Raw genomic sequence first — 27,108 nt, 5'->3', positions numbered from 1 at the left:
TTCTTATTAATAATTCAACCCAAACCTTTGGTTACATGGCTACATTCAATATAGATCAGTTAAACCAATAAATCTGTTTTCTCTCTTGTCCCAATAGGGCAGATAACCCTGTAAAATGAGGTGAAGTTAATCACTCTGAAAATTTCCCCTTTCTTGTGTTTAGGTAAACTACATTTCCATCTGGGGTTGTCTTTACAAGTCTGAAAATGTTCTAGTCATAAGTTTATATAGTCTCAGAATTCTAGACTGCAGCATTCCTACACTGAGTTCTAATTTTGAGTTGTGGTTGTAAAGTCTACTGCCATTCTGAGGTTTTCAGACAGGATCTCACTATGGCTATATCTCAGATTGCCCAGCAACTCTCAAAAATCTCATCTTAACTTTCTGAGTGCTGGGATTAAAGGCATTAGATCTGATTTTTCTCTCTGGAAGGTTCTGGGTCTTCTCTTTGTCTCAGGGCTCTAAAATTTCATGATAATGTGCTTTATAAGTCTATTCTTGTCTACTGTGCTAAAGACTTTTGGTCTAGAAACCATATTCTTTAGTTGGAATTTGCTTTAATTATTTGACAATTTCCTTGGATAATGCACAGGGGTTCTCTGCTTTAGTCTCTAGAGAAAAACCAGATTATCTTTTGTCAGCATGGAAGAAAGCTTAGAATCTGACTACTTCTGAACCAGGCTTCAACCAATCTTCCTTAATATAGCCCCTTTCATATATTCTGCAATGTATTTCAGGTTGGGACTTAGCTTTCCTAACTATTCAATTAGAATAATTCATTTAATCAAATCTGCTAAATTCTTTGTTGTTGTTTGCCAGAACCAGGGTTTGACTTCAGGATCTCAAACTCTCTTGCTCACAGCTTGAGCTCCACCACTTGAGCCAAGCCTCTAGCCTGACAGTTTGCTAATTGAAGATTGAGTCTCACGTTTCTGCCTGAGCTGGCTCAAACTTCAGACCTCGAGGTCTTGACCTTTCAAGAAGCTAGTATTACAGGTGTGATCAAAGGTACCTGGCTACATCTGCTAAATTCTTAGGAATTCTTATCATTTTCCAACTTCCAAAAGTTTGCTGCTGCTGTCTAACTCTTCCAATCCCTTGTTATTATTGTTGTTTTGCTGGTCTTTTTTTTTAATTTTTGTTTTTGTGGTACTAGGGATGGATGAAACCTAAGATTTCATGCATGCTAGGCAAACTCTCTACCACTAAGCTCTCCAGTTACAGCACCCAGGCCCTGAGTTCAAGCCCCAAGACCAGCAAAAAGACCAGGATCAGTAAAAAGAAAGAAAACAAAAGATACTGAGAAGGCTGGGGGGTGTGGCTCATTTGTTCAGCACTTGTTTAGCAAGTGTGAAGCTTTGGGTTCGATTCCCAACATAAACTGGGCTCTGGTGGCTCACCTATCTGAGGTCTGGTGGCTCACATCTATAATCCTAGCTACTCAGGAGGCTGAGATGTGAGAATCCCAATTCAAAGCTAGCCCAGGAAGTAAAGTCTGTGAGGCACTTATCTCCCAACTAAGCAAAAAAAAAAAAAAAAAAAAAAAAAAAAAAGCTGCAAGTAGAGCTATGGCTCAATTAACAGAACACTGGCCTTGAGTGAAAAAGCTAAGGGACAGCACCCTGGCCTTGAATTCAGCCATAGTACATACATATACACATACACACAGGATTGGATAAGTCAAGTTGGTGAGATTTAAGGATATATAGGTAGCAAACACACTGCTAGTGGCTACCAAATACAGTGCTAGTAGCTGTAGAGTTGATTCCTTTATCCTTGAGTATAAATTTACCATGCTATTCCTCTTTTTCTCTCTCTTTTCCTTTTTTTTGCCAGTCCTGGAGCTTGGACTCAGGGCCTGAGCACTGTCCATGACTTCTTTTTGCTCAAGTCTAGCACTCTGCCACTTGAGCCACAGCGCCACTTCTGGCCGTTTTCTGTATATGTGGTGCTGGGGAATTGAACCCAGGGCTTCATGTGTACAAGGCGAGCACTCTTGCCACTAGGCCACATCCCCAGGCCATGCTATTCCTCTAAGGCCTCAAAAAACATCCAATAGACAAAGACACTCTTCTTCCTAGGATTCAGCATAACACAATTTAAAGCAAATCCCAACTCTGGCCTTAGGAAATTCTTACCAAATGTCCTCTGAATGTTCAGAAAGTGGTCCCTTCCACCTGAGAGGATCTACAACACCGGTCTCTCTTTTCCATAATGGCTTTTCACCTTAAAATACAGCTACAAGCAATGCCCAGATGAGGGAAAACGGTTTCCCGCAACTTCGAGGTACCCACAGGTGTTAACACTCAAAGGTTTCAAGACTCTGTAGGAGTGTGCAGTCCTTTTATCTAACTCTGGCTCTAATAAGAACTTTTACCTCACTGAATCGTCACAGCCCCACTATAAAATAGGTATTAATCTCAGTGTCACTTAATAGATAAAAGGACTGAGACCTGACGGGATGAAGTTATTGATCTACTTTAACAAACAAACATAAATTATCAAAACCGACGAGCCAGGGACCCAAAGCCAAATGTGTGTAGATCCAAAAGACTTCGCTCCTAAGTGCCTGCACGGCGTAGTATGTTCCTGGATTATTTTTTCCTGAATACAAAGTTTGAGGAAGACTTGACATGGAGCCAGATGGCTTTGGAAAAATGAAAGGGAGCTCCGAAAGTTAACTTCTGCAATGCTGGGTCAGAGGACAGCCCCGTGGGGCTCCAGCTGCCCGAGCCCGCGTCCGTGACTTGACCAGCCCGGGGCCAGTCTGCGCCGTCCGGCCCGGGCCGGGAGCCGTGAGAAGCCGGTCTGAGGTAACCCTAATCCGAACCCTTCGCGGACTCCCCGCACCCCTCCCGCACCCCAAACTGAGCCGTCGGACGCAACCGACGCCGTCCGCGCCCAGTCGCTGGCCGCGTTGGCTCCGCAGCAAGCCCGCCTCACCTGCGTGTCGGCCGCCATCCTGCCGGCGCTCACCCCGGAACTGCTTCTGGAGTGCTTCCGGGTCACCGTCTGGGGGCGGGGCAGGACGACCCACGCGTCCCAGCGAAGCCTAAAGTCTTTGCTGGAGCCCGGGCCTGGGCCTGGCGCCCCCGGGCGGGAAGGCGGCCACGTAGGCTTTAGAATCCGGCGGCCAAACCCAGGCCCTTCTCAGCTTGGCTGCAAGGGAGAGGAGGTCCCGAGGATTGCCCTGTGGGGAGACCACCCTGGCCGCCGGTCACTGGACACTGTCACGAGAGCTTTCCCTTAAGACTGCCCTCTTAGAAACTGCCCTGCGTCGCTTCCTAGCGGCGGGAGGGGAGGAAGTGGTGTTGTGCCCTCAGGGCCTGAAAACTGGAGACGTGGGAGAGGCCCGGGGAGTGTGCGGAGCCTGCCCCGGGAGGCTCCGGCCCGGAGGTACGACGGCGCACCCCGGCGGGAGGCGGACCGCCGAGCTAGGAAAGAGCCTCCTGGCCCTAAATTGTACGTAGTTGTCTGAAGTGTACTCAGAGGGCCGACGTAGCCTGCGGTAGCTCTGTAGACTGCCGCTTATTTTTTATTTATGCCGGTATTAGGGTGAACTCAGTGCCTCACATTTCTTGCCTCGGTTTTTTCCCGCTGAAGGCTAGCACTTTAGCTTTTGAACCACACGCCTCCACTTCTGGCTCTTTGCTGGGTGGTTGGAGATAAAAGGGCTGGGAACGTGGCTTAGTGGTAGAGTGCTTGCCTAGCATGCACGAAGCCATGAGTTCGATTCCTCAGCACCGCATAAGCAGAAAAGGCCAGAAGCCGTGCTGTGGCTCAATGTGGTAGAGTGCCAGCCTTGAGCAAAAGGAGGCTCAGGGACAAGACAGTTCCCAGGCCCCTGAGTTCAAGCCCCAGGACTGGCAAGAAAAAAAGTTTCGGACTGGCCTCAAACTTAATCAGCTTTGTGAGTGCTAGGATTGTAGATGCTTCACACCACGCCTGGCTACATTTAGTACTGGTAGTAACTTGTATCTACAGTTGAATTTGGATGCAGAACCTTTTTAATTTGTGGAGGGCTGATTGTACTCTTTGTTTTTCCCCCCATACCTAATGAAGTTTATATATAGGCACAGTAAGATCAACAGTTAACATGTTGTAATAAAATTGAGGCAATTAAGTAAGTACAAGGGCTGTTTGAACACAAGCACCAAGATATCACATATAGCTGATAAGATAAATGAATAAATGGCTGGCTTTACCCTGGCTGGCTTTGAACCTGGATCTTAGAGATCAGCCTCCTGAATAGCTAAAACTACAGGGGAGACACTGATCCACAGTTTACACAGGTTTACAGAAGGCCTCTAGTTGGTTCTCAGCAGTGACTTTTAAAGTTTTGACAAAGCCCTACTTATGACAAATACATCAATACATACCTCTCTACAAGCTTTGTCACAAAATGCCTACCCTCTCAGCAATCAGCAATCATCACCTAATTGCTCATGAATTGGACCACCAACCAGTTTGAAAAACCTAGCTGTTTAAGGGTTCATATGACTCGAGTTCATTTGTTGGAATGACATTATATGAACTGACATTATTCAGTATTTTAGTGAACAGTCTGCTAGCCACATCTGTAGTCCAGTGTAAACAGCAGTAGTCTTTCTCAGACACATTTTTGCTTTCTGCATTGTTACAATCATGACCTGAAAATATCTAATGGAAAATCTTACTCATAAATTCTAAGTAACCTGAAATCTTACTTCAATTGAACTCTCCAGACTAGGATGTAATTCATCCCTTTGTCCAGAATAGCCAAAATGTATGCACCACCTATTCAGCCATTTATCACATTAACTGTGATATCCTGGTCCCTTGTGTTCAAACAGCCCTTGTTACTTAGTCACCCCAATTCTATTACAGCATGAATTGTGTTAATCTTACTGGGCCTATATAAACCTTGTTAGGCATAGGGAAAACAGTACAACCAGCCCTCTGTAGCCAGATGTAGTGTCAAATATGTAGTCCTAGCACTCAGGAGGCTTAAGCAATGATCACGCTTGAGGCCAGTCTTGAACACATAGGTCCCGGCCATCCCAGAGGACCATGTGGAAGATAATCACAGGCAGGAGAAGGTTCATAAGGAGGTTTATTAGTGGGGCCATAGTTCCCATGGGAGAGGGAGCTACATGGCATCTGCTACATGGCACCTTATCCAGATGGCAGCTTCTCTCTCTGGGGGTAAAGGGGAAGTAGTTAGGTAGTAAGTAGGAATGGCTCTTTAGGTATGGGTGGATCTGGGGGCTAGTGGGAGGAGCTGAGGACCTGAGGCTAGGGAAATGCTAACAAGTCTGGAATAGAAAGACCTCCATCTTTTTAAGAAAATAAAGGGCAAGTAGGAACTTTCAAACATAGTATCAATGAACTTCATGTCGTTTGTCATTTTAAAAATAAATATTTGCCATTACTCAAGGATAGCAAACCATACAGGCATAGTATTACGCTTAGCAATCTAAAGGTGATTTTTGTTTGGTTTGGCTTTTTTGCCAGTCCTGGGGCTTGAACTCAGGGCCTGAGCACCATCCCTGGCTTTTTGCCCAAGGCTAGCACTCTGCCACTTGAGCCACAGCGCCACTTCTGGCTCTTTCTATATATGTAGTACTGAGGGAACTTTACCACTAGGCCGTATTCCCAGCTCCTAAAGGTTTTTATGCCTATTTTATACTAGGGCCTCAAGGTCTTGCTGTTTTTTGGATCACAGTAATTACCACTTGAATCATACCTCCAGTCCTAGAGGTGATCTAAGTGTACTAGAGCCTAGCTTGGTCCCTGAACTTCCAATCCCAGAGTATAGGTATTAGGGATGTACCATGCCCAGTCCTACTCAAGTATTTTGTGACTTGAACACAAATTTTGGTATTCAGGTTTTGTTTTTTTGGCCAGTCCTGGGCCTTAGACTCAGGGCCTGAGCAATGTCCCTGGCTTCTTCCTGCTCAAGGCTAGCACTCTGCCACCTTAGCCACAGCACCCCTTCTGGCCATTTTCCATATATGTGGTGCTGGGGAATCAAACTGAGTTTCATGTGTAGGAGGCAAGCACTCTTGCCACTAGGCTATATTACCAGCCCAGTATTCAGGTTCTTGAAGTCATTCTTCTAGACATTCCAAGGCCAGGCACAGGTGGCTCATGCTTAATCCGAGCTGCTCAGGAAAAGATCTGAGGATTGATTTCAGTGCAAAGCCAACCCAAGCAGGAAAGTCCATGACTAATTACCCACCAGAAAACCAGAAGTGGTACAGTGGCTCATGATATAGCACTAGCCTCAAACTGACAAGCTCAGGGACAGCACCCAGGCATAGTACCACAACTGATCCAAGAAAAGACACTACAGTATATAAAGGACTTGGTGGGCTGGGGTCACAGCTCAAGTGATAGACTTGTCCAGAAAGCAAGAGGCCTGAATTCAAGACCTCAGTAAAAGAAGCTTGGTACAGTCCAGTTCTAGCCATCCAAATGGTGCTTATAATATATAAACTGTCTGCTGGGCACTGGTGGCTCATCTGTAATCCTAGCTACTCAGGAGACTGAGATCTGAGGATTGCAGTTCAAAGCCAGCCCAGGCAGTTAAGTCCAGGAGACCCTCATCTCCAATTAACCACTAGAAAACCAGAGGTGGCGCTGTGGCTCATGGTAGAGCTGGAGCTCAGGAAAAGCTCCCATGACTAAAAAAATAAAACATATATTCCCTTGAATATTAAAGTGCGCTGTGTAGACTGTAGTTGCCCAAGCAGCAGCTTCACTTGGCCAATAGAAGCCAACCTTTCATCTTGCACCATTAACCACAAAATAGAGACTTTACTGAGTAATTTTTTTTAACCAGTGCTGGGCCTTGGACTCAGGGCCTGAGCATGGTCCCTGGCTTCTTTTTGCTCAAGGATAGCACTCTGCCACTTGAGCCACAGCGCCACTTCTGGCCATTTTCTGTATATGTGGTGCTGGGGAATCGAACCCAGGGCCTCATGTATATGAGGCAAGCCACTCTTGCCACTAGGCCATATTCCCAGCCCAAAATAGAGACTTTAAAGACAAAGTAGTAAGCCTTTATTTTCTTGTTCTGCCAATAAACAAGTTGATTGCTTCTAGGAAATTAGTCAAAAAGACCAAATCCCATATCCTCATCTGATTCCTCCGACTCTTCCTTGGCTTCAGCCTTGGCTGGGGCAGCGGCGGCGGCAGGAGCAGCAGTGGTGGCAGCAGCCACAGGAGCAGCAGCCACAAAGGCAGATGGATCAGCCAAAAAGGCCTTGACCTGAAGGGGAGCAGTCAGTGAATGGAGTCATCTATCCCTCTATACCGAAACCCTCCCTCTTTATCTACATTCCCCCAGTCTTGTCAATACACTCTACCAAATGTCTAAAATATCCTCTTAAAAATGTACCTGATAATGCAAATTATGAAAAACACTTCATAGACAGTTACCCTGCTGCCAGGCTCACTGAGATCTTTTTTACCTTTTCAGCAAGTGGGAAAGTGTAGTCAGTCTCCACAGACAAAGCCAGGACCCGCTTGTACCCATTGATGATAGAATGAGGCACAGAGGCAACAGTTGGGTAACCAATCTGCAGGCAGACACTGGCGACGTTGCGAACACCCTGCAGCAAGAAAGATTATTTGTTGAATGCTACCCCTTTGTACAACTTTTTCTTTTTCATCAGTCATGGGGCTTGAACTCTGGGCCTGGGCACTATCCCTGGTCTCTTTTGCTCAAGGCTAGCACTCTACCACTGTCAGCCACAGCACCACTTCCAGTTTTCTGGCGGTTAACTAGAGAAATTTAATGCTTTCAAATCCTAATTAGCTTAAATGTGCAGGTTGTGGAAATCAGATATTGAGGAACAGTTTAAGTTTGCCTGTTCAAGGTAGAGACAAGACCACAAATTGGAGGCCAGAGTTAGAAAGCCCTTATTTCAAGCACAAAAAACAAAGGCGGCGGGGGGGGGGGCAAGCTCAATTCAAACCACATCTTCACGACATTTCAGTGGTAAAATCAGGTAAAATAGTCTCAGAAAAAAAGGATAGGAGCTGGGAATGTGGCTTAGCAGTAGTGCTTGCCTAGCACACATGAAGTTGTGTTTGATTCCTCAGTACCACCTAAACAGAAAAAGGTGAAGTGGTAGAGTGCTAGCCTTGAACAAAAGAACAGTGAGTGCCCTGGCCCTGAGTTAAAGCCCCAGGACCAGCAAAAAAAAAAAAAAAAAAAAGACAAACTATCCTTCCAAGAAAAGATACTTAGCAATGTAACAGTAACATTTACACACATCTCCATCTTCTCCTCCAACCTTGTCACTACTTCACATCTCCTGTCTCACCCTAGGGTTCTGAACAGTAACACAAAGTGCCCAGAACTTTTCTAAAGCTGTACACTCACTAAACCCTTCAACTTACAAATGCCTTTTCTGCAGATGAGACTATGGGAGTAGACAGACTAAACTGTGCGTGATTACACAGCTAGCTTATACAGGAGACAGTTCTTATGTTTGCCCTGCCACCAACCACAAATGTAGGAAGGGGCTGGGAAGCACACACCTCCAGGAAGCGGGAATGCAGAGCATCCTCAGTGATGTCAAGCACTTCCGGGTTGTAGATGCTGCCATTGTCAAACACCTGCTGGATGATCAGCCCAAAGGAGAAGGGGGAGATGTTGAGCATGTTCAGCAGTGTGGCTTCACTGGCTCCCACTTTATCTCCGGTCTTTATCAGCTGCACATCACTCTGAGGAACAGGATTAACAGTGAGCAGTTAATATATGAACATCTAGCAAGCCCACTCCCCAAGACAAACACATGCACACAATGTGCCTTGCTGCTCACCAGAATTTCAATGGTGCCCCTGGAGATCTTAGTAGTGATGCCTAGAGCCTGGAAGAAGGAAGTCTTCTCGGGCCCCAGACCAGTGTTCTGAGCTGGCACAGTGACTTCACATGGGGCAATGGCACCAGCACGGGCAGCAGCTGGTACCTGAAAGAAGACAATAGTGAAAATCTATCCACTGATACACATTGTTTTAAAAGCCAACATCTTTCTCCAAACTGATTCTCCCCTTACCTTATTGGCCAGCAGCATGTCCCTGATCTCAGTAAGGTCCTCCTTGGTGAACACAAAGCCCACATTCCCCCGGATATGAGGCAGCAGTCTGCAAAGAGAAGTTTACAGGACACCATCACCTGAAGTATCATTCTTCCCCAGGAAGGCATGAGGAAGGGAGTGCTGTCAGGAGACATTGACTGACTTCTCCAGAGCTGGGTTGTTTTCCAGGTGCCCTCGGATGGCCTTGCGCATCATGGTGTTCTTGCCCATCAGCACCACAGCCTTCCCTCGGAGCGACATCCGGATCTGCTGCATCTGCTTGGACCCCACATTGTCTGCTCCGACAATGAAGCATTTTGGATAATCATCCAAAAGTTGCTATAAAAACAAACCAGAAAATGGAATGGGAAGAGGGAGGTAATGTCAGCAAAGTAAGCACAATCACCAGTTTCTGTTTTAACACTCTCAGACTTGATCCAGACTTAGAAGCAGGTGACAGAGCACTTGCTTAGCATAAAGTCCTGGGCTTGATCCCCTGCACTGCTAAAAGATTATTTAATCTCTACAGGTGAACTTTCGTGGGTTTACTTTCAATTATGAGTCAAGTCTAATTCACCAAAATAGATGCCAAACAGAAAATAAACTGTCCCAAAAAAGTTCATCAAGGGACTCAAAACACTTATTACAAAGTGTTATTTGTACAACTTAGGTTAGGGGCATCTGGATTACTCTGTGCCTAAAATGCCTGGGGCCCTGGGTTCAAATCTACCCACCAAGAAAGAAAAATTATGCTAAGAGTGGGGCACTGAAACACACCTTACAAGACAAGTTCCTAAGGGGTAGCAGTTGGGAACTTATTAAGACCAACACCGACAGCCACTCCTAAGTCATTGGACATTTATTTTCCTGACTGACAGGCCTAACGTGTGGGACGACTTGCCCTAAAATTAGTCACTCTTTGCCTCACACCTCCCCAAAGATCGTAGCAAGTAGAGTTAGAGGAAAGCCTACTCCGGGAAACTGCTGAGATTATAGCTCTTCCCTCCATGGCCTAACACAATGAGGGGCACCATGATGTTCGGCCACAGCCACTCGGCACTTACGATGATCTTAAGGAAGTAGTTGGACTTCCAGGTCGCCCTGTCTTCCCTGGGCATCACGACGGTGCGTCAGGGATTGCCACGTAGGGTTTAAAGACGAGGTCACTGAGGGGAGAGAAGGCGCTCAGGCTCGGTCACCCCAACACTTGTCCCTGGGTCTGAGGCCTACACGGAACAGGCCACGCGCGGGCGCTCGCCGGCTGGGCCTTGAGCAGCCACCGCTACCACATGCGGAGTTCAACCCCGCGCCAGAGCACCAGGGAGCGCGCGCCCGAGCCCCGACACCCCCAAATCGCACCCCATCCCACCCTCCTTGGTCTCCCAAAAGACCCCATGCTTCCTGCCACGACTCCTCGGCAAAGAAGAAGCACCACACAAACCTCTCACGAGGACGCCTGGCGAAAGAAGGGCCTTCCGTCGGCGTGAGCCTTTTATAGGTAAACCAGAGACCAATCAGAAGCCACGAATAGCATCCCTGCCCATTGGCTGGCGTCGTCACCCGTCCCGCCAAACCGAACTAATGTCGTCAGCTATTGGCTCATATCACTGCCACTCTGGCCAACAGGAAGCAGCCTTTAAAGTAGAGTGGTTAAGGAGGGCGCTGTGTGGCGTTGAAGGAGCTCTTCTTAGAGTTTTGCCCCCTGCTGGCCTGGAGGTGCCAGCCCGCTAGATTTTCGCAACGCTGAATGTATTTTTTTTTTTTTTTTTTTGCTGAACTAGCCATATCAGCAAATTTACACAACATGAGGGAGGATGCTTTCACAGGCGGTCTTTTGTCTCATCTAGTTGGTTCTTCCTTACGACCAAAAAACAGAGGGACCCCCTAAGTCTTCATTTGCTAAAATCTCCCCATTTCTTCCACAGTAAAGGCTTAAAATTTAAGTGACAACCTGGGAGGTCCTCCATACCGGTAATCTCATCACTTGCTTTTCCTATTGACTCACTTCCTTTTAGCCAGATCACTCTTGTTGCTGTTTTTCCAGAGCACACCATGAGTTTAGAATAATCCCGGCCACCAGATTAATTCACCTCCACCAAATCTTGCTACAAATAGATTGCTCCTGAGACCTACCTCAGCTCCCTATTATTATTGCTATCTTCATATATCTATAAATGTATATGAGTGACTAATATGTCCATATAGATATATAATTTATAGAGAGATATGTAGATACATATGTGTGTGTGGAACACAGTTCAATCTTCTGCATCCTTTCTTTCCCCAGGTCCCTCCTCCTGATTCCTCCCTCCCCCTCCCCCTCCCATCTCCCTCTTCTTCCTCCTCCTCCCTCCCCCCCCCCCAGCTTATCTAGACCTTATGTGACCAATAAGCAGGTGGCTATAGATGTATGTGGAACACACTTGTTTCTCAAAACTTTTGCCCAACAAGGATGATCTAAGGGTAGAGTCTTGCATCTGACTTGGCTATAGCATCTTTTTTTTTTTTTTTTTTTTTGCCAGTCCTGGGTCTTGGACTCAGGGTCTGAGCACTGTCCCTGGCTTCTATTTGCTCAAGGCTAGCATTCTACCAATTGAGCCACAGCGCCACTTCTGGCCATTTCCTATATATGTGGTGCTGAGGAATCGAACCCAGGGCTTCATGTATACGAGGCAATCACTCTTGCCACTAGGGCACATTCCCAGGCCGCTATAGCATCTTTTTGAACACTCATTCATGAAGCCATCTTTTCGCATTAGTTCCCAAACCTAACTACACATCAAAATCACTCTAGAAGCTTTATAAAAATCATAAATTTCCAGGTCCTATCTAGTCAAAGTCTACAGTCTCTATTGAGACTCAGCATATATGTTTATGTATGCTGAGCAAACACTGTATCACCAAGGTACACTTCCAGCCCCCCCCCCCTTTTTTTGTTTGTGCCAGTCCTGGGGCTTGAACTCAGGGTCTGGGACCTACCACTTGAGCTCTAACACCACTCCTGGCTTTTTCTATTTACGTGGTACAGAGAAATCGAAATACTCTGTAGTGCTGAAGGTTGAACCTAGGGCCATATGCATGTAAAGGAAGCAGTCTACCAGCGAGTCTCACCTTCCCAGCTCTAGCACTTGTATTTTGTTTTAAAGCCTCCTAGGGCCTCTGATGATCAGCCCAGTTTAAGAACTGCTCAAGTCAATTACTGCTAAGATCCCTCTTTAATGACAATGTATTTCTGCCTACTCAGCATTGTGCTAAGTACTTTGTACACATTCCTGATGTTAATATTTCCATCAATCCCTGGAGGAGGCACAATATTAGCCATCCTATTTTACTCATAGAAAACTGAGAGGCTAAATAATACATCCACATCTGTCAGCCAGTAAATGATACTAGAACTCTAGGAATAAGTTCAAAGCCCACAGGCTTCATTATGGTATAGTTATAGACTCCCAATTCTAAGTCTGTCTCCTTCTAAGTGCACTTATTCAAGTATATACACAATCTCCCCATACATTTCCAAGGACATCCTGGCTCTGTCAATATGAACATCTTCTATAATTGTTACATCAATTATAACAAACATCATGCTGTTTTAAAAATGATGCAGATCAAATATGGAAACAACCCAGATGCCCCTCCACAGATGAATGGATCCAAAAAATATGGTACCTATACACAATGGAATACTACATAGTGATTAGGAATGGTGAAATATTGTTATTCGCAGGGAAATGGTCAGAACTTCAACAAATAATGTTGAGCGAGACAAGCCTAGAACACAGAAAACAAAGGGGCATGATCTCCCTGATATATGACTGTTAAGATGGGGTGACGGAGAGACAGTAGAGACCAGGTCTGTGAAACCAAAAACTGCTTGTCAAATGGTATTTTCCACAGGATTGGGGCAGCGACCCAACATTATGTGACTAAAACCAAACAACTACTCAACATATAAAGGTCAAAAATTGACCTCTCAGTGGAATACAATAGCTCAAAAGCTATGTATGTACATTCATATAAGACTACTGTCAACATATTGTCTAATGTTGACATTACATTTAAAGCCCTAGGCGAATTTTCTTGGGCGTAGGCCACGTGGCTACTGTATATGTTCTTGGTACGTTGTGTACTGTATATATGTCTACCTGACCTAGGGAAAGAAAAACAGGGTGTAAGATATCACAAGAAATGTACACACTGCCCTACTATGTAACTGTACCCTTTTTGCACACCTTGTCAAAAAATTTGTGTTTAATTAATATATTATAAAAAAGCAAAAAAATACAAAATAAAAATAAAAATGATGTAGATCTATATTCAGCAACATGGGAAAATATCCACGAAGCAAAACTGACTGGGGAAAATAAAAGCAAATTACAATGGAGTGTGCTACCCCCATTCCTATAGAAAAAAAAATCCAGCATGGACAGGAAAAACAAACTGCCATCTTTGGGGGGTTAAGAGCTGAAGTATACACACACACATACACACACCCAATCTATTTTGGTCTATTTGAGCCATAATGCCACTTCCATTTTTCTGATGGCTACCTGGAGATAAGAATCCTGGGCTGGGCTGGGAATATGGCCTAGTGGCAAGAGTGCTTGCCTCCTATACATGAAGCCCTAGGTTCGATTCCCCAGCACCACATATATGGAAAATGGCCAGAAGTGGCGCTGTGGCTCAAGTGGCAGAGCAGTAGCCTTGAGCAAAAAGAAGCCAGGGACAGTGCTCAGGCCCTGAGTCCAAGCCCAGGACTGGCCAAAAAAAAAAGAAGCTCAGGGACAAAGCCTGGGCCCTGAGTGTAAGCCCCAGGACCAGCAAATAAATAAATAAATATATTTAAAAAAAAAAAAAAAAAAAAAAAAGAATCCTGGGCTGGGAATATGGCCTAGTGGTAGAGTGCTTGCCTTGTATACACAAAGCCCTGGGTTTGATTCTCAGCATCACATATATAGAAAAGGCCAGAAGTGGTGCTGTGGCTCAAGTGGCAGAGTGCTAGCCTTGAGCAAAAAGAAGCCAGGGACAGGGCTCAGGGCCTGAGTTCAAGCTCCAGGACTGGCAAAAAAAGAAAAGAATCTCATAGCTTTTCCTGCCTGGGCTAGCTTTGAACCACAATCCTGAGATCTCAGCCTCCAGAGTAGGTAGGATTACAGGTGTGAGCCACCAGTGCCCAGCTTGGTAATATTCATTTCTGAGCTCAAGACTAGAAATTAACGGGACAATTCCAAATCAAAGGAAAACAGTGAGGCCACACAGCTCAGGGTTGAATAAAACCATCAAACAACTTTGTGGATTCAGGATCTAACAAGTGCTAAGAGGAAGAAGCATGAAAATGTAGACACGACCCCAAGGAGGCAGTAGAGATGCACTTTGACTGTAAGTTCGGTGTTCCAGGGAGCGTTACATCCAGAAGCTGTTATGTTTCTGTGCAGAACACAGGCAGCGCTGGTCCCGAGCTCACGCAGTGGTGACCGCCTTAAGCATGTCAGTGCTCTCAAACTTCTTTCCTTATCTGTGAGTGGAGGGTCTCATGGAATGCAAGTGAAGACCCAGAGCAGGGCCTGCCACCTGCTCCCCACCAACTTCTCAGTGGAGTACAGCCCATACTGGGGTCAGTAGGACCAGCAGCCACCGTCAAGGCCCAGGACCTATCCCCTGGGCTTTTGGCCTTCAGATTCTACACCTGGAGATCACTGAAAGACTGAAGAGGGTTTGGTTTCTCTGTTTGGCCCACTCAGTTGTCAGACCACCACTAGCACAGGTGAAAATAATGGCAAACTTTATTGGCATAAATCACAGGAATTGAAATGGAAAAGGCCAGATTACAAGTTTATAGAGAAAAAAATCATATGAAATGATCAACGAACTATTGACCCAGATGATGGACCCCAGAAACCCCAGTCCCTCTTGAGGAGCAGTCTAGGGTGAGTCACTGTAAACAGAGCTATAAGGCCTGTGGGTGGAAGTGGAGATGTCAGACCTTTCAGGGGCCCAGGCTGACCTCCCCAGACCTGGGCTGCTCGCAGCCCCATCTTGAAAGAGGCACTCAGGCTCTGCTCAGGAGGCTGGTAGAATGGTCTGGATCCCTCCCAAGAGATCCTTTAGGGACCCCTTCTCTTGATCAGGAACCCTGGCCTGGCTGCTCCTATTTCATACTGGGGAAAAAGAGCACTTGGGCTTCCTGTTATGCTGGCAGAGTCCCGTCCCTTTGCCTCAAATCTGACTGTGGCCCCTTGTCCCAACATAGGGCCTTCTCCCCAGACCTCCTGAGTCCAGATCCCACCTGTGAAAGAGGAGGAAGCTGGGCCAGGTCTCCAGGAAAGGCAGGGAATTTGAGGAAGTAATGGGCACAGTAGAGTCCATAAGCAGACTCAGATACCAGCTTTCCTGAGAAGGCAGAAGAAAGAGCCCCAGAGAAGCAGCGAGGAGGCAAAGGGTGTCCAATGGGTTCTCTTTGTTGCCAAAAAGTTCAGAGGGAGAAAAGGCTCAGACAGAAAACCATCCCCTGACATGTACTGCCCCTTCTCCCTTGGGAACAGGACAGCTGAGGTTCAGAATTCCAGGTCCCAAGGACCACAGCCTCTTAAGCCATTTTTAATGAAGAGCTGGCTGGCCTGAATGGTAAGGAAGAGGTTTCAAAATACAGCAGTTTATTAAAAAAAAAAAAAAAACAGATCTGGTGAGCTATGAAGTTATAGAAGGGTAGTCACAGAGCTGCCCCCAGTTAACCTGCTTGTGCTAAGAAAAAATAAAATATAAATTGCTTCCCCACCCCAAATCCTCAGTATAAAGAAAGCAAAGTCCATACCAAAGCCACAGCTGCAGAAAGAACCAGCAGCAGTGGACGGAGCAAATACAAAAAGGAACAGAGTTAAAAATCTCTTCAAAATCATCTTGTATAGAGAAGTAAAAGCAAGGTGGGCAATACGAATTGAAATGTCAGTGTAGAAATCTATCAAAGTCAGTCCAGGCACGGGTGACAGTCCCCACCTCACACCGTCCCTGGAGATGGAGAAGTGGCTAGAAAACATTATTGCTGGAGAGAACCGTCCCAGTAGAGCTGGAACAAGTAAAAAACGGATGGTCAAGGGGACAATCACCCCGGCCCAGGGAGACTGAAAGGTGGGAGCCCAAGGAACTTTCCACAGCCCCTGCAGAGCTCCCACCTTTGGAAGGATAGGTGTATGCTGGCATTGTCTGGAGGGGGCCAAGTGTCCCCCCAATACTCTCATATATTAGGTCAAGAAGAAATAAAGATAAAAGCCCCCCCCCCCCGACTCCCGCCCTGGCTCCACGCTGAACTGTGAGTGGGAGATGGCTCCAGTGTGGGGTGACAGTTTGTGGGGACACATGGCACGTGCTGTGGGGGTGGGCCCACCTTCCACCTCTGGGGAGGCCTCGGAAGGAAGGAGATCCCGAGGCTCTGGTGGGGGTGAGAAGCAGGCAAGACCCCCACAACCCTCTTCCCATGCTGCACCAGTTGAGGACAAGGTTCCAGTTTCCATCCGGTTTGCCCATGGCACCTGGGCAAGGTCTCTGGGTCACAGTAGCAGTTGGGGACACTGGCAGGGGAGGGGGCAGGTAGGTGTCAGGAGGGGCACCTAGCAGAAGAGCTTGAGGAAGCAGTTTTGGCAGTAAGGCTTGTCATTCTGCTCCTTGAAGGTGCCCTTATTGAGCTGCTTGAGGCAGAAGGCACACACGAAGTGCTCAGGGTGGAACTTCTTGGCCATGGCGGTGATGCAGCGGCCAGTGATGGGCTTCTGGCAGCCGGAGCACAGCGAGCCACGCCGCTCGTGGTAGTGCACCTCACAGTATGGCTGCCCGTCGTGCTCAAAGAAGCTGCCGTTGACAAAAGGCGTGAAGCATTCCTGCCAGACAGAAGTGGGGCGGCCGGAGGAAAGGGGCTCAAGGGCTGGCCTCTCTTGCATCATGACCAGTAACCCGCATAATGCCTCCCACTTGCTCATCTTCTCCACACTATGTTCTGGGCTAAATGCATGGCTTTGGTTTATTCTCCTTGGGGTGGGGGATGGTCGAGTTTTGCTTTGTTTTAATAGGATTGGACTCAAGACTGCACTTGCTAGGCAAGCACTCTACCACGTGAGCCACACAACCCTAGCCCTTTAGTTTTTTGGGTTTTTTTGTTGTAGTTTTTTTGGCCAGTACTGGGGCTTGGACTCAGGGCCTGAGCACTGTCCCTGGCTTCATTTTGCTCAAGGCTAGCACTCTGCCACTTGAGCCACAGAGCAACTTCTGGCCATTTTCTATATATATGTGGTGCTGAGGAATCAAACCCAGGGCATCATGTATGCGAGGCAAGCACTTTACCACTAAGCCACATTCCCAACCCCCCCTTTTGTTTTTGGTTTGCCAGGGCTGTTGTCATCTTCCTACCCTACCTTCAGAGTAGCTGGGATTACAGGTATGAATGACTGACTGTACATGACCTAAAATGCTTAATTCTCCTAGGAGAGAAAGAACCTGAAGTTTACAAGTAACTGTCCAATGTCAGTGGCTACTGAGTTGCACAGTCTGGATTGGAACATAGGTCTCACTTGAGTGCTTCAGCAGGTGGTTATAAACATGCTGCTAGAAACCATGGGGCTGAAAAAAAGTATCTGACTCAAACTCTGTATCTTAGACTCATGTTTGGAGATTCATATGCACATGCAAGGATGAAAGGATGTGAGAAGCCCTAGGCAGAGACTGTTGCCAAAATTAACTCAGTCAAGAGAACCCCTGCTGGGTCCCTAGTAACATCTGTGGAGCCACAGGCCCCCACAATAGTTTGGAAACTACAAACTTCTGTTGAGTCTGCTCAGTATTTGTGTTATTGCAGTTAATTCCCACATGCTCTTCTTCCAGACATGACCAGTCACAGGCCTCTGTGCCCCCAGGTGCCTTCTCTGTCTTGCAAAAGACTTGAAGAGGGGCTGGGGATATAGCCTAGTGGCAAGAGTGCCTGCCTCGGATACACGAGGCCCTAGGTTCGATTCCCCAGCACCACATATACAGAAAACGGCCAGAAGCGGCGCTGTGGCTCAAGTGGCAGAGTGCTAGCCTTGAGCGGGAAGAAGCCAGGGACAGTGCTCAGCCCCTGAGTCCAAGGCCCAGGACTGGCAAAAAAAAAAAAAAAAGACTTGAAGAGGCTGGGAAGGGATGTTACTGGCTTCTCCTAGCCCTAGCCCAGGGCCTGCTGGGCTTGAGGTCTTGTTCTCCAGCTTGCTCCCCCTATCAGTACCCTAAATAAGAGAAGGCCAAGGGAGGGAGGCCCTTCCCTTCCCCTGCCTGCCCAGCCCCTCCAACTGCAATGGGGGCTCCTTACCCGGCACACGAAGCACTCAGGATGCCAGAGGGTGTTCAGGGCAGAGATGTAATTCTCCAGGATGGCCCGAGCACAGCCGCCGCACTTGGGTGCGAACATGTCAAAATAATCCTTCCGGCAGTAGGCCTTGCCATCCTTCTCATGGAACCCTAAGAAGTAGGGGGATGGTGGCAGATTTAGGGCCTCCAGAGGTGGATCACCCCAACTGCATATCAGCACAGTCTCCCAGCCTTCCTCATGGCCAGCCCTCTGGGAGGTAGCGACTTTACCAGGTCTGCCATACCTTCAGGACCGAAGAAGGCCCCACACTGGGCACAGAAGAAGTGCTCAGGGTGCCATGTCCGGTCAAGGGCCGTCACCACTTTCTGTGAAAGCAAAGAGAGGGATCAAATCCAAGCTGTGCCCTGCTGGACAGATCATACAGCCAAGACATATGAAAAGAGTGAGACACATCCCTGGGGGTCTCTGCAGAGGAATTCAGGAGGAGAGACACAAGCATACTAGGGCAGACTATAGCTCAGGTTCCTGCCCAACTCCCAGCCCCAGCACTTCCTCACTGGGTGAGCCTCAGGCATGTGACATGTCCTTCCAAGTGGGGGGTACAGTAAAGACGAAATAACAGAGGGGGCCAGCACCCAGGTGAGAGCCCCAGCTGCCCTCCCCAGCCCGTGCAGGTGCTCACATCCAGGATGGGCCCGTTGCAGTAGTAGCAGCGTGGGGAAAAGAGGTTGTGATAGTCCTTTTCACAGTAGGGCTGTCCATCCCGCTCGAAGAAGTTCCGGGACCCAATCTCCTCCTGGCAGTGGGTGCAGACAAAGTGCTCGGGGTGCCACGTCTTCCCCATGGCTGTCACAACCTAAGAGAAAAGGCACAAGTGGCTCAGTGCAGGGACAGAGAGAGGTAGCTCCTGCCTGGTGTCCACCTTCCCCATGCATCACCTGCCCAGCAATGGGCTTCTTGCAGGCCCCGCACACTCCCTTGGCGACTGTGGCGACCCCCAGCTTGTTCAGGTCAGACTGTAGGCTCCCCAGCATGCTGTCCAGCTGGCTTCCAGGCTTCAAGGGCCCCCCAGGGGGTGAGCCACTTCCGGTCTTCCCCTGGGCCATGAACTGTAGAGACATGGAGAGGATTAGTCAGGACTTTGGGCACAGTACCAGGGCCAAAGGCCTTTTCTCTTTTCTGGGCAATGGGCTGATCCAGGCCAAAAGCACAATATGCTCCAAGAGGCCCTAAAGAGTCCTAAAGGTGGGAGTGACACTGGCAGGCCATGCTGGTGGTGGTCAAGGGGTCTCCCAGAGGGTTAGAGGAAGAGCTCATGGCACCCTGCTGAAGGACCAAGCCCCAGGGAACAGTTCAAGCAGCCCGGCACTGACCCCTCCCTCGTCCTGCCCTTCAGGGCTGCTCTGCCTGCTGCTCGGAGGCCAGCCAGCCACCCAGTTCTGCTCTCCATCCGCTCTTTGCTCCAGGCCGTGCATCTTAGATAAGGGAGGAAAGGAGGAGAAGACATTTCAAAAAAAAACTAAGGAAAAAAGAACAAAAGACCTTGTTTTTGAACCATTTTGTTTTTCCCCATTGGCAATATCAAAATCAGGAGAAAAAAAAAATCTAGAACAAAACAAGCTAGAATAATCCAGACACAGAGAGATCCAGAGAGAAGGAGAGGGAGGTATGACACCCAACAGCATAGGACATGGGAAGGGGAGGTAAGCACAGAGGCCGGGCCAGATGCTGGCCAAGGGGTGGGAAGGGAGATGAGCTTCTGGTTTGCCCTTAAGAGGGGCCTCAGGGGAAGGCAAAAAGCCAACTGAGTTCCTGAGGAGTGGAACCTGGACATCAGGTTTGGTGAAGGTCTGGGATCAAGATGTAAGGAAGGACTGTGGCTAGCGTGCTGGCACTGTGGGTAGCAGGGGGACAGGTAGGACTGGGGCTGGAGCTCCTGAGAGGCCTGCCTGCATCAAAGGGAAGAGCGGGTCCTCTTCCGTCTGACAACCCACGGACTTCACAGTATGGGGTGCAGGAGCGGGAGGGTTGGGGCTCTGCTCATGCTCATCACAGGGCTCTTCCCCTGAACTCTGTCCCCCAGGAGAACCATGAATACAAGCTGAGGGTCCCAGGTGGGAGGGAGAGGGCAGCTGGGGGGGAGGAGAAGAGCTGCTGGCCGAGGCCCCTGAGGCATCTGGGTAATGCTGGAGCAAAGGGACAGGAGGAGAAGCCACAACAGAGATGGTTCTTCTCAGAGGAATGGGAGAGTCAGGAGGGAAGACAACCTGGGAAGAAAGCAGGGAGAGAGATAAAGAAGACAGAAGAAATCATCAGCTCAGGGAACAAAGGGAGCAAGTGGGAAGACAATGCTCCCAGGCTCCCCTGGGCCTTCCCACTCTGGAACCAAAAGCAAGGCCAGCTTTACAAGGCCACAGGATACACCCCACACCCCCAGGCAGCCCCATACACTCAGACCTCTCCTCCAGCCACAGCTGGGGCAGAGGAAGCATCTAGATGCCTGCTGCCCAGGCCCTGGGCTGTCCCAAAGCTCCTGGCTACCTTCTCTACAAGCTGCCCCCCAGCCTGCCTCCCGCGTGGCTGCACAGTGATGACGACGCCCTCGGTCAGCCAGTCCTGGGTGGAGGCCCCTCCTGGCCCTGCTGCCTCCTCTGCCTCCGGCTGGATGCCCAGCCGGCCCTGCAGCTCTGCGATGAGCCGCTCCTGAGATGGGGTCCTGCTCAGGGTGGCGGGGTCCAGCCGGCGGCGAGGGGAGGGCTCCCGGGACATGGGGTGTGCATGGCCTGTCTCCCGGCTCCTCCTGATCACAGAGCGGATCTGGGGGCGGAGGGGGGAAGCTGTCACTGTCCCATGTAGGCAGGGTACCATGCCATTCAGTCCACACTGAGGTGTCCCAGGGGAGCAGAGAGCAGAACACAACGGCCAGTAAAGAGCCAAGCTGAGGGGGAAAGAGGGAGGAGACAGATGGGCTGGCTGAGGAGCACAGGCCAAAAGAGCCCTTTGGCCTGGCATTCGCTTCCAAGTCAGCCTCTGACCTTGGCAAGGCACTTAACTCAGCTTCTCCATCCTTAAAATAAGGCTGACAGTATTTTCTCAGCTTACCTCACAAGGTTATTAAAAAATTATTTGAGAGAATGCACATGGGTGCTCTTAACAGGGCTTTAGTCTTTTTCTGTCTTTCTCTTTTGATTTCTCTCAACAGAAAACTATAGGCTTTCATTTCTTGTAAGTTCTTCTTTGTGTGTGTACTGGTTGTGGGGCTTGAACTCCGGGTCTGGGCACTGTCCCTGAGCTTTTTTGCTCAAGGCTAGCACTCTACCACTTGAGCCACAGTGCCACCTCTGGCTTTTGGGTGGTTAATTGGAGAGAAGGGTCTCACCAACTTTCTCACGTGAACTTAGTTTGAAGCTTGATCCTCAGCTCTCAATTTCCTTGAGCCACTGGCGCCCAGATCTGCCTTTTAACCTGCTTTTTTGTTTCTTCTTGTTTATATTATAAGCCACTTGTTTACATATTTGGTCTTATTGTGGAAAAGTTTCTTTTTCCTTTTTTTTTTTTTTTTGTTTTGTTTTGTTTTTTTGGCCAGTCCTGGGGCTTGGACTCAGGGCCTGAGCACTGTCCCTGGCTTCTTTTGCTCAAGGCTAGCACTCTGCCACTTGAGCCACAGCGCCACTTCTGGCCGTTTTCTGTATATGTGGTGCTGGGGAATCGAACCCAGGGCCTCATGTATACGAGGCAAGCTCTCTTGCCACTAGGCCATATCCCCAGCCCGGTGGAAAAGTTTCTTGCTATCTTAGTCAAGCAAGACACAGCTTGCCACAGTGTCCCACACTTCTAGGAATTATCTCATCTAATCTGCTGCACAGCCTTGGTGAGAAACGGTTATTACCCCCATTTGAAAAATGAGGAAACTGAGCCTGAGCATGGTTGCCCAAGGTCACAAATATAGCAAATGTTGGCAGTTCTGCTTGTGGCTCTACATGGTTCCAGTGGTCATGCTTTAGCCATTCTGCACATCAGAATGTTGAAGGCAGCTTAGCTAAAGAGAAAGCCTTGCACAAGCAAGAGGCGGGTCATCACTTCGAGAAATGGTAGTGTCCAGGGAGCAATGCTGGTCCAACAAGGCTCACTGCCAAGTGCTCATCCCCAGATCCAGGGCCCCAGCACTTCCTGCTCCGGGCAGACACTCGTGCAATGGAGGCTGCATGCAGTTAGTGGGGAGTGGCTCACATTCAGAGCGGTAAGCCCATGCCTAGTGGCTGCTCAAGCTAGTGCCTGCCTGGCCAGAGGTGGAAATCCTCTCCGTGGCGCTGGGTGTGCCTGTGGCCATGGCATGTGGAAGCTCCGGCTGTTCCTTTCTGGCCTCAGGAGCAGCTTCGGTGGTGCTCTCTGGGATCCTTGGGGTCTTGAGTCCCTGGGTCTGTCCCCCCAGGCTTCCCCTCTGGGGCAACTCTCCATCTAATTGCTGCTCCTTGTCACCTGGGGCAGGGCAACTGCTTTCCATCCCCCCTGGCCATGCCCCCTCCTTCCAGCCACATTCCTTTGTGAGACTGCAGGTATCTGGGAAGATTGTCTGACGGTCCACTGCCACAACTGCTGGCTCAGTTATTTCCTGAGCCTCAGGCCTGGAGGCCACCAAAGCCCATGGATGTTTGCAGGTGACAGCCACAACCTCCCCAAGACATAAAGAGTTAGCTGGTGGCCCCTGTGGGTCTCCAGGCTCCTGGGTTCCCATGCTCCCAGCAGGGGGTAGGGTGTTGCAAAGGAAAGCCACAGAGGGCTCACTTGTGGGGTTCCTCAGGTCCTTGCTAACTTGAGAATGGCTCTTGACAACAAGTGTCCCTGGAGAACCCTCTAGAGAGGAAGGCTTTGAGTTGTGGGTGTCAGACATCACCCTGAGACTGGCCGAATCAAGCCAGCTAGGGGCCACGGGAAGTAGATGGCCCCATCTATTTTCTCCAGTGCAGAGGACCTCTGGAGTACAGCTTTGGTCTTGAGGGAAGGCTTGAGTGGTAGAGAGCGGGAATGCAGAAGGCAGGGGAGAAGATGGACAAGGAAGGGGGTGGGGAGGGGATGGAACTGAGTGGGGAAGCGGCTCTGGAGAGATCAGGGCCACAGCAGAGGAGCTAGTCTGGAGGAGAGAGACAAAGAAAGAGGGAGAGAAAGGAGAGATGAAGACAGGTGAGGAAGGATGCTCACAGCAAGGGGAGGGCTGCCTTTAAGGTTTGGACAGCCCCCATCCACACTGCCCCGTGGTAGACACACTACAGCTTAGAGTGTTCTGAAGATTCTGACCCCACAAAAAGCTTTTATGGGTTTCATATCCTCAGACCTCATGAAACCTATGCAAGAGAAAGCAGCCCCAAAGCCATGTTGGTGAGGTCACTATGGTAGATGCAAAGAAGACTAAGGTGAGGCAATCAGAGAGGTCAGCCCCAGACACGAAGCAGCTGCTGGGCCTTCCTTGGCCAGCTCATTAACCCTCTCAGAAGATTCTGATGTCTTCAGTCCTTACTCTTGGGCACAGCCAGAAGCAGTGCAGCTTCTCCTCATGGGGCATGGGGCATGGGACACCAGCTGTCTTAGAAAGCAAGAGCAGCCTTCAGGGCATACCAGCACAGGCCAGCGTTCCACTGAATCCACTGACTGGTCTCTCGCTGGCTCCTCCAAACCACCATGCAAGTCCCAGATGGAGGGAGGCAGGAGGAACCACTGGGACCAAGAATGCACAGACAGCTTGCTTCCCTTCTCATATTCCCTAAGTTGTAGTCTGAAGGTCTCTAGCTGACCGAGATGGAGCTGAAATCAGCAACTACTGGAGAGGTCTGTCAATATCAATGCTGGTGGAGACACTGCATCCTCTAAATAAAATATCACAGGTTGGCAGGACTGGAGAGGCCCGGAAGGGGTGGGGCAGGGTCCCTTGTGCTGGCCAGGCCCAAAGGCCTGACAGGTTAGGTTTCCCAGACAAGGATCATGGGAACTCTGCAGCCATGCGTCTCGTGGCCCCTGCAGGCAGGCCAGGAGGGAGGGAAGTAAGGATAGGAGGAGGCAGGCAAGGGAGGCATGTGGACTCAATTTCCAGAGGCAGAAAGAAAGAGGATGTGTTGAGCCAGCGTGGGAGATGGGGCTCTGGGGGAAGTGACCTCCCAGGCACTGGATCCTGAGGCACCCAGGGCCCAGCAGAGCACCCCTCCCCCACTGTGAATAGCCATCAACACAGGGCCCTTTGTCTCTGTGTTTCAGCCTCCTGATCCACTAGACCTGGGTGCTGGGAGTGCCAAGGGAAGAAGGAATGTCCCTGCTGAGCACTTTTCTGCCTTCACTGGCGTCCACAAAGCTCAATCCCCAAAGAATGCCTAGCCTCCCTCTCAGGAATCCTACTATCCTGTGGTCAGGCCAGGGGTACTATGGAGTCTTTAAAGTAAAGTACCCCAACCCAAGGTCCACAGCTACTCACAGAGGTAAGGAAGGGAAGAACGGAGAGGGGGTAAGGAAGACAGAGGGACCAAGGGCACCTTAAAATCTGACAAGGAGGCCATCAGCTCGTCCAGCTCCCTGGTGGCAGAGGAGGCAGAGATGCGCGTCTGTTGCTGGCTGGATGTGACTCGCTGTGGGCTGCTCATCTCACCCTGGTTCACAGTGATGGCGGGGCTGCAGGGCAGGTATGGTGTCAGGGGGGAACCCAGAAGCCAGTCCCAGGCTTGGCAGGGGATCAGGTCAATGCTTCAGTTCTGACATGCCTCCCCTGCCAGAGACCACCAGTGCCCATTCTCCTAGGGGGAGGGCTATCGGCCAAGAGACAGGGCACTGAGGTGAACTGACTAGAGAGAATATAGGGCAGCTAAAATAGAACCTCTGCCAGGAAGGCTCTTTTGCCCCCAGTCCCAAAGGGAAGTTCACATATTAAACACGTCGAAGCACCTGGATGTATCCCTCAGCAATTGTACATGGATATAAAATTACTACAATAATATTCTCACACTAGTAAGAGCTAATGTCATTCTTTTCCATGGGTATCAGCAGCTAGGACCCCAAAATCATTCCAAATGCTTCACATGTATTGTTCGGTTTCTACCAAGGTAGGTGGTCATATCCCAATTATCTATCTGCTTGTCCCATTTTTGGTTTTTGGATTGTTGAAACAGGGTCTCACTCTATAGTTCACCCTAGACTCAAATTCTTGATCCTCCTGCTTCAAGTTCCTGAATGTGGTATTATAGGCATAAGCTACCACTCCTGGCTTTTGGAAAGAGCCCGAGCACTCACAAATAGCAACTAGCAGAGTCATACTTTGAATGCCACTGTGGGCTACAAAGCTTGAACTCATACCCATTAAACTACAGGCAGCTTCTGTACACACAATGCCTTTTCTGATTAGTAATGTCTGGCTCACAGCAAGAATAGTGTCCATGGGACAGTATACCATACTGTATCCCCAGGGCCTAGAAACAAGAGACACTTAATAGACAGTGGAGCCTGTGCCCTGGCTGGGTAAAACATTCCCCAGCCTGGGGGAAGATGTGGATACTCACACAGGGCTGGGCACAGAGCTCTCCAGTTCATCCAAGAGGCTCTCCACACTGGGCCGTACATCTTCCAGGCCCCGGCCTCCATTCCGCTTTGGCTTCTCCTTAGTCAGAGGCCCAGCTTTGCTCCCCACGGGACTGTTATTCTCTGGGATGCCATAGTGAGGGCTTAGGGCTCCAGGTAGTGGGGGGCTTGAGTTGGCCTCATCTTGGAAAGAAGGGAGAAAAAAAGGCTGCTTAGCCCTTGAGCCTGCCAGGGATCTGGAGGTTGGCAGGTACCCTGGGGACCCGTGCCTACCTGCAGGGAAACTTGGAGAATTATGCTGCACAGCATTGAGTTCCAACAGTAGGCGGTCGAGTTCTGAGAGGTTGCTGCCCAGAGAGGAGCTCATGACCGTAGGTGAAGGCTCGGCCGATTTCTGCTTGTTGGGGAAGCTTTTAAGGAGAAGAGGAAGTAAGTGAGAGGTGCTCCTCAGCCTTGTGCTGGCTTGCTGGTCCCCAAATTCCCGAGGCCCATATGGAACAGACAAAGTCTCTCTCCATAAGCAAGCAGAGGGTAGGGGAAGGATGTGGTAAGGAGCCTGAAGGAAGGAAGTCTTGCTTCAGATCCTCAACAGCTTGGATATGCTGTAACAGCCCAGCCTTTCCATTATATGGAGATGTTCTTGACATAACCAGGGGCCAGATGAAAGGCAGGAAATGGCCAGGAACCTCAGGGACCTTCTGGAGTTAAATCAATGGCTCTGGTGGCAGAACCCCCAAAGGCCACTTGTCAGTGCTCTTCTCTGGCCTCGGTTACCTCCCACCTTAGCCCAGTTTCCTAGCAGGAGAGAAAGGTGGGGGGGGGGGGGGAAGGGATGGGAAGGGATGGACTGATGGAAGGATGGACGGATGGATAGGAGGCAGTGCTGGGCTGGTGGTACCTGTATACGTGCTCTTCCTCACCAGCTCGGGAGCACGGAGAGCCAACACCGTCGTGTGGGTCAGAGGCACTGGAAGTTTTGGCACTGGAGCTGTATACAGGTGATGGGGATGGAGGCTTCAAGGAAAAAAATTTAAAAGGAATACTGAAAACTCTCCCAAAGGAAGGACAGCAATGGGGAAGAGAAGCAGCCCCAATCACCTCCGGGGCAGCTTCACTCACAGCTAGTCTCCTCAGGGAATTTCCAGTCTGGCTGGATGA

At 49.3% G+C, this 27,108-nt stretch overlaps 3 protein-coding genes across 6 annotated transcripts in view; all 3 read right to left on the bottom strand.

Annotated features, from left to right (window-relative positions):
* Nucleotides 1-3,022, bottom strand: part of Gcn1 (GCN1 activator of EIF2AK4) — a 65,351-nt gene extending 62,329 nt beyond the window's left edge. The window contains exon 1 of the mRNA XM_048342848.1: nucleotides 2,944-3,022. Within this exon, the coding sequence (XP_048198805.1) occupies nucleotides 2,944-2,961 (18 nt within the window). The 5' untranslated portion in view covers nucleotides 2,962-3,022. The remainder of the gene's footprint in view (nucleotides 1-2,943) is intronic.
* Nucleotides 3,023-7,027: 4,005 nt separating this feature from the next.
* On the bottom strand, nucleotides 7,028-10,575 carry Rplp0 (ribosomal protein lateral stalk subunit P0). Its single transcript, XM_048342847.1, has 8 exons — nucleotides 10,510-10,575; nucleotides 10,133-10,234; nucleotides 9,232-9,407; nucleotides 9,048-9,135; nucleotides 8,814-8,960; nucleotides 8,530-8,715; nucleotides 7,455-7,595; nucleotides 7,028-7,252 (listed from the first exon to the last, which is right to left on the bottom strand). The coding sequence occupies exons 2-8, from the start codon at nucleotides 10,184-10,186 to the stop codon at nucleotides 7,091-7,093; spliced, it is 954 nt and encodes a 317-aa protein (XP_048198804.1). The 5' UTR covers nucleotides 10,187-10,234; nucleotides 10,510-10,575; the 3' UTR covers nucleotides 7,028-7,090.
* A 5,636-nt stretch (nucleotides 10,576-16,211) lies between these two features.
* Pxn (paxillin) overlaps nucleotides 16,212-27,108 on the bottom strand; it is a 52,161-nt gene continuing 41,264 nt past the window's right edge. Inside the window, exons 3-15 of one of the 4 annotated variants that reach the window (XM_048342843.1) lie at nucleotides 26,849-26,964; nucleotides 26,224-26,360; nucleotides 25,932-26,133; nucleotides 24,915-25,050; nucleotides 22,676-23,527; nucleotides 20,938-21,213; nucleotides 20,346-20,663; nucleotides 19,770-19,871; nucleotides 19,335-19,505; nucleotides 19,079-19,252; nucleotides 18,680-18,761; nucleotides 18,397-18,545; nucleotides 16,212-16,939 (exon numbers count right to left, since the gene is read on the bottom strand). In XM_048342843.1, the coding sequence (XP_048198800.1) occupies nucleotides 16,673-16,939; nucleotides 18,397-18,545; nucleotides 18,680-18,761; nucleotides 19,079-19,252; nucleotides 19,335-19,505; nucleotides 19,770-19,871; nucleotides 20,346-20,663; nucleotides 20,938-21,213; nucleotides 22,676-23,527; nucleotides 24,915-25,050; nucleotides 25,932-26,133; nucleotides 26,224-26,360; nucleotides 26,849-26,964 (2,982 nt within the window). In that variant the 3' untranslated portion in view covers nucleotides 16,212-16,672. Of the gene's footprint in view, nucleotides 16,940-18,396; nucleotides 18,546-18,679; nucleotides 18,762-19,078; nucleotides 19,253-19,334; nucleotides 19,506-19,769; nucleotides 19,872-20,345; nucleotides 20,664-20,937; nucleotides 21,214-22,675; nucleotides 23,528-24,914; nucleotides 25,051-25,931; nucleotides 26,361-26,848; nucleotides 26,965-27,108 lie in introns of all 4 variants that reach the window. The other 3 variants (XM_048342844.1, XM_048342846.1, XM_048342845.1) reach the window with 3 other exon arrangements.

The sequence above is a fragment of the Perognathus longimembris genome, chromosome 3 (assembly GCF_023159225.1).
Source record: "Perognathus longimembris pacificus isolate PPM17 chromosome 3, ASM2315922v1, whole genome shotgun sequence".
Classification (NCBI taxonomy): domain Eukaryota; kingdom Metazoa; phylum Chordata; class Mammalia; order Rodentia; family Heteromyidae; genus Perognathus; species Perognathus longimembris.
This window is presented reverse-complemented; position numbering and strand designations above follow the sequence as displayed.